Raw genomic sequence first — 13,773 nt, 5'->3', positions numbered from 1 at the left:
CCCCAGCCACAAACTGTTCTTTCTGTTGCCGTCTGGCAGACGTTACCGCAGCATCCTGGCAAAAACAAAAAGACTCTGACAGTTTCTTCCCGCGGGCAGTGAGACTGTTAAACAATTGAACTGCTGAAACAATTTCAAACATTCATCTGCTACTTAGTAATATATATCTACTATCTAATATATATCATTCCAATAACTTGTATATAGACTCGTACTGCACTATTCCACATACTCACTTTATTTTAGAACTATTTTTCTTTTTGTATTACTTTTACTATCTGTATTATTATTATGTTGCATTGTTGGAGAAGCCTGTGACATAAGATTTTCAACTACATAATTACTCTGTAGCTATGTCAGTTTGACAATAAAGAACCTTGAACCTTGAACCTTGAGATGGAAGGCTGGCAGGCAAGTAGGCCATCCAGTTATTTTAGCCGGGCCGGCAAAAACACCACGATCTTATGATCCAATTCTATCAGTTTCCCAGTTACACAGGGACGCGGGAAGTCAGTCAGAGTTGGGGGTGTGTACAGCGTCTCGCAGCGTCTCACAGGTTGATACAATGTGAAGCTCATTAGCTAGCCAAAATATTAGAAGTGAGGCTACTAGACTAACGTTAGGTCTACTGTAATAGCCTCACTTTTAATATTTTGCAAAACATTAGCTAGCACTAGTGTTTTGCAGTTGCTAGCAGCTTATTGGGATTTTATGCTAGATAGACAGGCATTGTTTTGATATAATAAATTAAGCATTATTGTTAGTTAAGCATGTCAGCCTGCAGCCCCACTTTTAACTCTCTGTCTCTCTCTAACTCATTGCAGATGGCTGCACTAAAGAAAAGGGCACAGAGAGGAAACCAGTTGTAAGATGTTTAAAAGTTCATTAAACATAATATATGCTTAAATGCATTTCAAAGAAGTTGTGTTAGAGTTTGTGTTATTCTACATTTTGACACCAAGATTTTCTGATTTTATTGCAAATGTATATCGGTTCCAAATATCGGTTATCGGTCTCCTTGATTACTAATAATTGGTATCGATATCGGCCTTGAAAAAGCCATATCGGTCGATCCCTAATTTGTACGCAGACTGAAGAGAGTCAGTGGCGTTTTCTCCCGGAGGCCAAGGGAAGCCAGGCTTCCCCTGTTTTTTCGGATTGTAGTTATAATTTAAATAAATAAATAAAAACACTTTGTTTTGTTTAGATAATTCTCCTTTGCTGTGTGTTGCTGCCGGCCCGTCTCTCCCCCACTCTCATTGAGTATTTTACAAAGAGTGAAACAAACAGCGCCCCTCTAGATGTTATGGTGAAACAGTAGATTGCATTCACTGTTGCGAGAGGAGGCCAGCCGAATCGGGCTTCCCTTGGTGAAAAAAAATTGAGGGATTGACCAATCAGATGAGGCCCACGTGATGCCCCTGCCAACCTGTGATTGGTCAGGGCCATGCCAAGGGAAGCCAGCCGCCTCTGGCTTCCCTTCAGAGGCGGCTGGCGGCTGGCGATTTGATTGGACACTGCCATCCAATCAAATCACATCAACATCAGTTTTACTACGTACTGTAGTAGCCTACTGTAGCTGTCATCACCGCCGTTTGAAATTATCAAGCAAATGAAGCATTATGGAGGGTGGAGATTTGGCGTACTTAATCAAACATAACTTTACTAAACTTCCGCTACAGCAGCAACTAAAAATTAAATCAGATGACAGGTCAATGCCCACACTCGAGCTGTGTACACAGAGGAAAAAGGGAGCGAATCGGACGTTCAATGAGGACAATTATGTCCGCACGGAGTGGCTAACTGGAAGCGCTAAACTTCAGCGTCTATTTTGCTGGCCATGTCTTCTTTTTGACAAGGATTCGTGCTCCCTGAACAATCCCTAACCCTAACCCTAACCCTAACCCTAACCCTAACCCTAATGGGCAACTTCAGGATTCATCGACCTTGCCAACCTGTCACGGGCAATTGAGAGGCACGGTAAATCCAAAAATCACATAGATTGTGCTGTTTCGGCTGGAGAGTGCGTGCGGACCTGTCGGTTAGATAACAGGCGTGTGCAAGTCCTGCATCTGTGTGATACAAATGTGTGTAAAATGATACCGGGCGCTGTAATCACTCATCTGGTTACGTTATTGACCACCCCCCCCCCAACCCAAAAAAAATGGGCTTCCCCTACATTTTTCCCCACGCCACGCTACTGAAGAGAGTGGGTTGGTTTACACATAGGCCTACCAGTAATTTGCTTTGGTATAAATGGTGCATACAAAGACACAAAGGCAAGAATACGTAGCAAAAAATAGTACTAATATTAAAGCATTTAAAGGTGGGGTTTGAGAAACCGGCTCGAGATTGCTAGAATTTGAAAATACACAACCGGAGAAAATCTGCCACTTCCTTACAGAGCCCCTCCTCCAACACACACGAACGCGCACATGACCAATGAGGGCACGAGATAAGTTTGTGCCCCGATGGAAGGCTGACAGGCAGGTAGGCCATCCAGTTATTTTAGCCGGGCCGGCTAAAATGATTGGTCGTACTTTTTACAGTATTACGGCTTCCACAGATGACATTTTATGGATTTTTTGTCAAAGCACTTAAGATATTCATTGCTATCGGGATGTTAAGAGCATTCCATGGAATATAACAAAAAGTGTATCTCGAGCTGGTTTCTCAAACTTACCTACCCCACCTTTAAAAAAAATGTTAAGACTATTATTTCAAATTAAAAATAAATATAATATTTACAAAAAATTATAATATGTGAGAAACTGAGAGTACAGTTACGGTAAATATGACAAATACTATATTCACACTGTTCCCATATGCTTTCAATGAAATAAGCGAAAACTATATGACAAACTTTTAGCTAGGGGCTTTCAGGACCCCTGTTGATATTAAACCTTGGTCAGGCAGGCAGATATTACATTCTGGATATGCTAAAATAAATCAGACATTTAAACATTGACTGCACAGTCCCTTTGCTTGGCTTACCGATAATAAGAGGTGGAGTGCTGTTGCTCGGTATTATGGATTTGGCGTTTGGTGGGAACAAGACGTTGATTATCCAGAAGCCGGAGGCGTGATGGAGCCCCAGCAGGAAGACGAGCAGCAGCCCCGAGCAGAGCCGAGCAGCCGGCCCCATGGTTCTCAGACTGCGTGTGGGACTGCGCGGTGCTGGGTGTCGGTGTGAGTGTGTGCTGGAGGCGGGGAGCTGGCGGACCAGTGTAAAGGTTACATTCCCTGGACGACTTGGAACAAATTACAGAACATTTCTGTTATGCTTGGCTCTCAAACGCGATGATGAATCAAGCTGTCAGAACACACATGTAGGAGGCAGCAGGCACAGGGACAAATACAACGTGTCACATTCATGGATGTATAATAAGAGGTCACATTGCCCTATTGATTCTCCCCAATCCCACCAATGTATTTACACAATAGAATGTCAATGACTGACCAAGAGAAGACAAGAAATCAATTTATTTCTACGAAAAATAATTCAATTGTGTTAAGTGTTCCTTTAAAAAGACATGTTGTTTTGCCTCTTTTGGGATTATTATTAATTATACTTTATTAAATTAAAAGACACACCGGCAAAGGTAAACTGTTTTAATTTCATTTTTTTTTTAAGTTGAATTTACATGTGTACATTGGTGGAATTTACTCAAACTGTTCTTATGAACAATTTTGAGGTACTTGTACTTCCCTTGAGAGTTTTCAAATTATAATACTTTTTACTTTAAAACATTTTGGAGGCAATTCTGACTTTTTAAACCACTACATTTATTTTCCAAATGTTGTTACTACATTGTCACGATGTATTTATAATAGAGAATATAGATTAACTAATACATTATTATGTATTATTATGGGTCAAGTTACCCAGCAGTATATCACGTAATTGTTATAATCCCCACTTTACCAAGTGCAACAAATGCATACAAAATTATAGTACAAAAAAATACAATATTTTTTATTATTTTTTACTTTTTGTACCTAAAGTATATTTTGAATATACAATTTTGAATGTAGGACATTTACTTTCAACAGAGTACATTACACTGTAGTATTGCTACTTTTGTGTTATGTTCCCATTTCACACCCTTTGGTAATGTTCGGGTCAAATTGACCCGGGACATATTTCAGGGTTTAAAAAAAATACAGAACTAAATTCAACATGCACAATTCCATATATTGTCTTTAACTCAATCCCCAACAATATAAATGAAATATATGATTAGTTTTTGAAAATACTCTTTGCTAGATCAAATTTAACAATGGAAGTGTCCATCGTTTTTTGTGATAAAAATGTAATTTATGTTAAAAAAAATACACTGTAATAAAAACTAGGTTTACATTTTGCTCATGCTTTTCTAGGACAAATGTAAATGAAACATTTTTTCATTAATTATTTTTAATCTGTCATATAATAATCAAAGCCCTGAAGGAAATAAAGCAATTTAACAGCAATTGAAACACAAGAACCACACATCCAAAGGTATTTGGCTGTGAAATATACATAAATATGCTGGCTGTGGGGGTCCTTGAGCGGCTGGCTGTGGGGGTCTTCCAGCAGCTGGCTGTGGGGGTCTTCTTGCGGCTGGCTGTGGGCGTCCTTCAGCGGCTGGCTGTGGGGGTCTTCCAGCAGCTGGCTCTGAGTCAAGTTCATCTTCCAAATCGCTGTCAAATTCTGAGTTTACCTCCACATTATCCTGATCTTCAGAAATGTCTTCCTGTTCCACTTCACCGTGTTCTTCTAATGCATTCCACTCACTCTCATCCATTATTAGCTCCAAGGATCTCTGAGCAGAATATCTTTTGGCCATTTTGCTGATAATTGTAGTTCTGCACTATACACTTTTTTTTCTTTTTTTCTTTTTCTTTTTCTTTTTTTTTCTTTCTAGATCTGGGTTCGGATTCATTCACTTAAATGTGCGCAGTCTGTTACCTAAGTTAGATTTTGTCCGCATTTGGGCGAGCTCGACTGATGCTGATGTCATTGTCTTATCAGAAATGTGGCTAGATAAATCTATTTTGGCCTCTGACATCTACTTAAATGGTTATAGTGTATATCGTACCGACCGTCCTAAAAAAGGTGGTGGCGTTGCCATTTATGTGAAAAATAAGTTTTGTGTAACCAAGATGGTTTCCAAATCTATTAGTAAACAACTAGAATTTTTAGCCTTAAATATCGAAGTAGCAAAGGGTCAACAGGTCATGGTGGTGGGCTGCTACAGACCCCCCTCAGCTGTCAAGGACTCTTTATCTTCATTGGCAAAACTTTTATCTCAACTTGACTACAAGGAAATAGTGCTGCTTGGTGATTTTAATTGGGACTGGTTAACTTCTGTGTCAGAGGATTTTAAAAACCTTTGTATCTCTCTGAATGTTACTCAGATTATAGACAGTCCTACTTGCCCTAACATTAAGTCCCCAAATAAATCCTCCTTAATTGATCTCATTTACTAATGTTCCCCATAAATACTCATCTGTGGGAGTATTTGCAAATGATCTGAGTGATCACTGTGTTGTAGCCACAATTAGGGACACAAAAGTCCAAAAGGTTAAACCTCGCGTTATCAGTAAGAGAGACAAAAAACATTTTGTGGAGCAGGGTTTTGTACATGATCTGTTTGATTTTGATTGGGGTAACATCGATCTGTGTGCTGATGTAGAAACTGCATGGTCTTATTTTTATCTTGGTTTTATGGAAATTATAGATAGACATGCACCCCTGCGTACATTTAGAGTGAAGGGACGAGACAATCCTTGGTTTTCTGCTGAATTATCTAGTCTCCTACATGAGAGAAACAAGGCCTGGGCAAAGGCTAGGAAATCAGGCTCAGAGGTAGAATGGCTACGCTTTACGCAGCTAAGAAATAGCTTCACATCACAAATAAAAAGTGCTAAGTCTAAGTATTATCTGTCAGTTACCACAAAGAACCTGAATAATCCTGGAAAATTTTGGAAAGCCATAAAATCGATATCCACCGGTGATATCCATAATGAGCTACCTCCGTGCATATTACCACAGCGTCTGGCACTATATCGGACAGGGCCACTATGTTAAATTGTTTTAATGAGCATTTTGTGTCCTGTGGCTCTCTGTTTGATTCTGTCACTAACTCTGCTTCTGTGAACACCACAGTCTGTGACTCTGAAAAACGTGTTTTGGAAAACCCTTTTAGTTTTACTCCTTTTACTGTTGATGTTGTTCGAGAAGCTTTAACCAAGTTAGATCCTAAGAAACCGGCCCGGCCCGGACAACGTAGAACCTTTCTTTTTAAAGATAGCTGCAGATTTTATTGCTCCACCTCTCACTACTCTTTTTAACCTCTCCCTCAGCACAAACACCATTCCAAAATTGTGGAAGTCAGCGTATGTCCTGCCTCTACTAAAAGGTGGGGAGGCCACTTTATTAAATAACTATAGGCCAATCTCTAAATTATCAGTTCTGGCTAAGGTTCTTGAACGCCTAGTCAGTGAACAGGTAAAGGTGTATTTATGTACAAATGACATCCTGTCTAAACATCAGTCAGGCTTCAGAAAGCAACATAGCACCATCACTGCCACAATGAAAGTGGTGAATGATGTGGCGAGTATTTTAGATAATAAGCAGAGTTGTGCAGCTCTATTTATTGACCTTTCCAAAGCGTTTGATACCGTCGATCATCGCATCTTAAAGCAGAGGCTACTCAGTATTGGCTTATCCAGCCATGCAGTGGGGTGGTTTGTGAACTACCTCTCTGAAAGGTCCCAATGTGTTCATTTTGATGGGCTGTCACCATGAGTGGTTAAACATTACTAATGGTGTTCCTCAAGGTTCTGTTTTAGGTCCACTTTTATTCTCCATCTACATCAATAGTTTAGGTGAAAATGTCGATGGAGCAACCTTACATTTTTATGCGGACGATACCGTTATGTACTGTGCAGGTCCCTCCATTAAGGAGGCTGTTGTTGAATTGCAAGCTGTTTTTAACATTATTCAGACTCAGCTCTCTGAGCTTAAGCTTCTTTTAAATGTTGATAAAACCAAGGTAATGCTCTTTTCAAAAGCTAAAAAGACACCAGAGCCTGTTTTAGATATTGTAACTACGCAAGGAATAAAACTTGAAGTGGTTACCTGTTACAAATACCTTGGTATCTGGCTTGATGACTGTCTCACTTTTAAATGTCATGTCAATAACCTGCTTAAAAAACTGAGGGTTAGACTAGGTTTCTTCCACAGGAACAAGTCCTGTTTCTCGCTTGAGGCCAGGAAAAGGCTAGTCACTGTGACCTTTTTACCTGTGCTGGACTATGGTGATTTGATTTATATGAATGCACCTGCCAATTGCCTGGTCAAGTTAGATGCTGCGTATCACAGTGCACTGAGATTTGTGACAAACTGTAAAGCATTAACCCATCACTGTACCCTGTATGCAAGGGCTGGTTTGCCTTCACTAACTGTACAGAGGCTCAGTCACTGGTACATTTTTATATACAAAGCCATGTTAGGGAAACTTCCATCCTACATCTGCTCCCTGATCTCACGGCGAATTGTAAGTGGCTACTGCCTGAGATCGCATGCTGTGGTTTTGTTAAATGTGCCAACTGCTAGGACTGTCTTAGGGAAGATAGCATTTAGATGCACAGCTCCACTGTCTTGGAATAGTCTGCAATTGAAATGGAAACTGAGCAATCTGGTGCCACTAAATGTTTTTAAAGCTCGGTTGCTACTCAATCGGAAGCTGTTGGTACCAGTTCATGTGGATAGTTATGTAAATTGTAATCCCTGTAATGATGCTGTATGATGTCCTTTTGTTGTTCTGTTTATGTTTTAATGTTTCATGTGGAACCTACTTGAGCAGGTCTCCCTTGAAAAAGAGATCAATGATCTCAATGGGATACACCTGGATAAATAAAGGTTTGAAATGAAAATTGAAAACACTGTAATGTGAGGTTATGTCTCTGTTTAGTCCCTCCTCCGGCGTGCATGTGCGAGGGGGACAGTGCGAGAAAATGTCAAATGTTTATACATTTCTGGAAGATCTAAAATGTTTATAATGTTCTAGGATAGTTTTGTGTACACACTACAAAGGGTAAAGATAAAGGGAAAACAGGATCAAACAGGTGTGTGTGTGTGTGTGTGTGTGTGTGTGTGTGTGTGTGTGTGTGTGTGTGTGTCTTTAGTTTGTGTGTTTTTCTCTGTCTGTCTTTCTCTGTCTGTCTGTCCTGGTATTGTATCCGGGTCAGATTGACCCGAACCTCTTATGAAGGACATAAATGCGGGTGGGCATTTTTTCACAAGTGGAAAAAAATAAAAACAATTCCACATGTCCTTCACAATAAATAAGCCCTGGCCATTGAGTTTCAGGTTGAACGAAAATATCCTTATATTTTTTTGTATTCATTGAAAATGGAAATCGGGTCAATTTGACCCGAACATCACACAAGGGTTAACCCTTGTGTTATGTTCACATTTCGCACCCTTTGGTAATGTTCGGGTCAAATTGACCCGGGACATATTTCAGGGTTTAAAAAAAATACAGAACTAAATTCAACATGCACAATACCTTATATATATTGTCTTTAACTCATTCCCCAACAATATAAATGAAATATATGATTAGTTTTTGAAAATACTCTTTGCTAGATCAAATTTAACAATGGAAGTGTCCATTGTTTTTTGTGATAAAAATGTAATTTATGTTAAAGTGGACCTATGATGCTATATTGGAAAAATATATTGTAGGGCCATACAAAACATGTCTGTGAAGTTTTTTGCTTAAAATACCAAACATAGGGGCGCTAGGGGCGCCGCCCCCCCCTCTTCCCACATTTTAGATTGTCATTAAAAATAAAATAAAAAGATATATTTAAAAAAAAATTATTTTCATTTTTATTTTTAATAAACAAGGTACATATTATATAGTAGGTATCAGAACAAATTATAATCTACAATAAAATCTCATTTAAAATTGTGTTACGATGTCTAAAGTTACTGATAAGTCATGTGTTTCCTGCCTGGCCGCAGAAATCTTTGCCCGTGTATCATTACCCTCTCTCGTCTGGGCGGTAAGAAAAGAGCTCTAAGTGCAGCAGCAGCCAACAAAGTGCTGACTGTTGCTACCTGAAAAGTACTATGCCGCCGAAACATAATTTCAGCCAATCAGCGTCGTCAGATCTGATGGTCCAAGGGCTACAATTTCAGCGCCCGGACCAAGGCAGTCTGTGAGTTGTTTTGGCTTGTATCCAAGGAGACAAAACAGGGAGCTGTCATACACTCTGGAAGCTATCATTAGCAGCTAATATGAAAACTCAGTTTTTGACATAAAAATTGAATTATGGATCATCAATAATTTTTTCAAAGTGACAGACACATTGGATTAACCTATGGATTAACCTTCAGCCGCGTTTTTCTCGTTTTAATGCCATTGAACACAACTTTTGATCAGAATAACAGCAAAAGGTGAGCATATCTCCGTGTTTTGCTACCCAAAGCTACGTTGTGTGATGTCTGTATTTGCTTCCCCTGTCGCGAGTTCTGATCGCTCAGTGATGATACTTATATTTCTAGAATCTGTGGAATCTCAGCTTGTTAGCATAAGCTTGTTTGTGCATATCCGATAAGTACATAGATCGATTTATACCTAGAGTGCGTTAGCATTTTTTCGCTCAGGGCTCATTTAGCAAAAGGTTAGCTTCTTGTGAGACTTGTGTTTTATTTCGGTAAAAATGGTTCATATCATCAGTTAGCTGAGTTTCTTCCCGTTAAATGAGTATGACACATGAATAGTTTATTACATTTTAAGAAGCCCTGAGACATAGTTTCGTGAGAAAGAAAACGGGGGAAAAAGCCCCTTAACAGGTTAAATGGGAATTAAATCATGTGAGTGTTCCCAAAGCCCCGGTGTTCTGCAGTTTGTGTGGGCCTACTGTAGTGTTGCACAGTTTATACTGTAGAAACTATGTCCAGGACAAGGTGTTTCAAAGTTTTGGAAGATTCATAGCTAACCACACTGAAGATTATAGAGGTATTGATCAGTCTTCTCGTATTTTTAAGCCTCAATTTGTCCTTCCCCACCCCTCTAACATCACCAGAAGTCATCATTTAAGGGGTCATTTCTCAATATGTTTCTTCCGGGGGAGCATCCCCCCCGAACCCCCGTGTATTGTTTGGTCACCATTTCCACAGCTCCACCTAAAATATTTTATTATTTTGAAGGCGAGTTTACGCTGTTGACAGGAAGTTGTTGTTGCTATGGAAACAACATGATGGAGATAAGTCATATCTTCTACATATAAAGACGGAAAAGTAAAGAATAAAGTGTATGTTTAAATGTTATCACCCCCCATTCATTCTACATGTTAATGGTAAAAGCTTAAACAGTTGATTACCTGCATGCCCCAAATACTGATGTTCTAATATTTTTGCACATTTAAGTAGAAATGTAATTGAAATTCTATTTATTTTTCCTTTTTTTTATTGATTGTTATAATTGTACTCAGCCATGTTATGTTAGATGTCAATCCACTTACACTGTAACTACTCTGGCCTTGAAAGAAGGTTACACATCTAACTGATGTCCACTAATCCCTATAAAACAAAGTTTAAGCATACATTAAGCACAAAACAATAAATAAGGGCACTTTGATATTTATTTTTTATTTGATATTATTTGATCCTATCTTATCTTCTACTTTACACCTGCATTTTGTACACTGTCCCTGCCTGCACCATGCCCAATGTTGTCTCTGTTGACAACCTACTAGGCGATTAAACTGATCTTGTATCTTGCTTATTTCTCCTTAGGAAAGCGGGCACGGGATGACAGCTTCCTTGACACCATCATGGCGATAGACTGCCGTGCCATGGTCAGCAAGGAGAATGAGGACCTGCGTGCCAAGGAGATGCACGACGAACGGCTGCTGCATTCACACAAGGCCCAGGAATCGGACGACCAGCTGCTCATGGTGATGCAGCGCCATGTTGACTCGGCGGCGCGCCAGGTGGAGGTGTCGGCGCGCCAGGTGGAGCAACAAAATACCTTTCAGGCTGGGCTTCTGGCAGTGCAAAGCGAGCTGATTAAATCCAACAGGCCTTCAATAAAAAAATAAAGAAAAACTTGTCGTCGTTGATAAACTGTACAATGACTTGTTGGGAGGCGTGTGGTGCAGTGGTCTGGTGCGTTGGTGTTCGGATCAGGGGAGCACAGGTTCAAAACCCACTGCAGTCAGCATGTCGTTGTGTCCCTGGGCAAGACACTTCACCCCAAATTGCCTACACCTGGGACAGTTAATTTTGTATTATTGTGATTATATATATATGCCACTGTTATTAATACTGACACTTCACTTTGCACTAAGGTGTGTCTGCTGCTGAGCCTACCTATTGTTATTATATTGTTATTATATATATATATATATGTTTTGATACTACTGACACTTTATTTGATATTGAAAATGTTAACTTCTATTTACATGCATACGACACACCTGGGACAGCGTGATGCTGTTATTGATATTGTCTTGAGTGTGCAATAAAAGAGAACCTACATGGCGATTAAACGGAGCCTGTATCTTACATTTTTCATTACATTTCATGGGAAAAAATGGGAAAATCGTGTTGGTGAACACGAATCAATAGATTAATTTTGTGACTATAACACGAAATGCCGTGAGACTGTGTTGATACATCACATGTAAGTGATTATTCTGATACCATCATGTTTCATCGGTTATAAACTGGCGAAGCTTTATTTATTGTGGCTTTCAAAAAGATAATTTCATTGTATTTCAAAATGGCGTCCAACACAAGCACTATTTATTTATAGAAAGAGAAATGGTTAAGTTTGTTATTACCAGTGTTGTGAGTTCAATATTTTTAATTAATTATTAATTAACGCTTCCGAATCAGCATTGCTATTGCATTTGACTGGTCGACGATCTGTATTTGTGTTTGCTTAAATAACTCAGACGAAGCTCATGTCTGAGGTCGGAAGGTAAACAGACGCCTCATTTACAGCAAGTGGGCGCGGGAGGTTTTTCTTCTTGTTTTTCTCTCGATTTTTTGGCGGATTGCAACTCTAAGGTGCATACCGCCACCTACTGTACTCGCCGTGAAGTTGTTTGCGGCCTGCCAGTAAACCCAAAGCAGAAGAAGAAGAAGAAGTGACGTCAGCGGTTCATTTACCTAATCCACCCCCAGGAACTCATTTTGGTGTGAACGCGATCTGCTTTAGTTCATCAGAACTAAAAGAGCGCTCATGAACTAAAGTTCTCATGAACTATTGTGGGAAAAGTACTTGGTGTGAACGCGCCACATGTCTCTCCATTTCATTTCTCGTCTGCATTATCGACGATATGTCTTCTTTTTCACTTCAAAACAAAAGTAGAAAAAAAAAATGTGAAGTAACTTGTCAATTGCTGCCAGTTAAATAGTGTAAAATGAATTACAGTAAGTAACCTGTCAATTGCTGCCAGTTAAATAGTGTAAAATGAATTACAGTAAGTAACCTGTCAATTGCTGCCAGTTAAATACTGTAAAATGAATTAGAGTAAGTAACTTGTCAATTGCTGCCAGTTAAATACTGTAAAATGAATTACAGTAAGTAACCTGTCAATTGTTGCCAGTTAAATACTGTAAAGGTAATCACAGTATTTACAAGTGTTTATTTACAGTAACAGTGTAAAATGAAACACAGTAACTTCCAAGTACTGTATTTGTGTTTACGGTAATAGTGTTTTAACTGTAAAATGAAACAGTAAATAGCATTTACTTTATTTGGTATTACAGTAGTAATATTATAGCTGTAAAATGAAACCCAGTAAATAGCATTTACTTTATTTTGTATTACAGTAGTAGTATTATAGCTGTAAAATGAAACACAGTAACTTCCAAGTACTGTATTTGTGTTTTAACTGTAAAATGAAACTGTAATATTGAATTACTTAATTTTGTTACAGAAGTAGTGTTATAGCTGTAAAATAAAACACAGTAATTTCCAAGCATTGTATTTTTGTTTAAGGTAATAGTATTTTAACTATAAAATAAAACACTGCCATTTAAAAAGTACTCTATTTTTGTTTACGGTAATAGTGTTTCAACTGTAAAATGTATTGTATTGTAACTGTAAAATCATTTATTATAGTATATTTCATGTCATGCTGGTAATTTACAGATTACCAGAAATTCTTGACACAATTTTAAAGCTCACCAATAACAGGGAGACAGCAAACAATACATTTTAACAATGTATTCTTAATTGTTGAACGGTATCAAGACCATGTATTTTCTTGTGCTAAATGATAAATATTTTCATCCATAAAACAATCGATATTCATATCCAAAGACATGGAGATTATCACTATTCTTAGATAATACACAATATTTTAAAACACTTTGAATACAAACAACCAGTGGCGACTGGTCATTAGGGGCAGGTGGGGCACAGCCCCACCTAGTGTCAGCAGAAAGTATTACAAATAATGATTACAAAAATGCAAAAAAAAAAATAAAAAAATATATAAAATATATTTTAAGATCATGTTTAATCATCTGATTCGTCTGTACATTGCTGTTTTAGTCTGTGTTCTTCTAATTAGTGTGTCTACAGTCACAGTGTGTGCCTATTGAGCTGTTTAGAGCCATGTGGGACAAAACCTGATTATGCCCCTTCCTCTCGCTGTGAAGTCAACGGTGACTGTAAAAACTACACTGCGCATGCTCAGAGTATTTTGTAATGAAATGTGTGTGGCAAAAAAATAATGACCAGAGGGGCACGGAGC

General features: G+C 38.7%; 1 protein-coding gene across 1 annotated transcript in view; it reads right to left on the bottom strand.

Moving 5' to 3' along the window:
- LOC117491199 (phosphatidylcholine-sterol acyltransferase-like) overlaps window positions 1-3,145 on the bottom strand; it is a 42,109-nt gene extending 38,964 nt beyond the window's left edge. The window contains exon 1 of the mRNA XM_034141055.1: window positions 2,995-3,145. Within this exon, the coding sequence (XP_033996946.1) occupies window positions 2,995-3,145 (151 nt within the window). The remainder of the gene's footprint in view (window positions 1-2,994) is intronic.
- Between the last annotated feature and the right edge of the window lie 10,628 nt (window positions 3,146-13,773).

This window comes from Trematomus bernacchii, unplaced genomic scaffold, assembly GCF_902827165.1.
Source record: "Trematomus bernacchii unplaced genomic scaffold, fTreBer1.1, whole genome shotgun sequence".
Taxonomy (NCBI): domain Eukaryota; kingdom Metazoa; phylum Chordata; class Actinopteri; order Perciformes; family Nototheniidae; genus Trematomus; species Trematomus bernacchii.
Note: the sequence above shows the minus strand (reverse complement) of the source record. Positions and strands in the feature narration are given on the sequence as shown.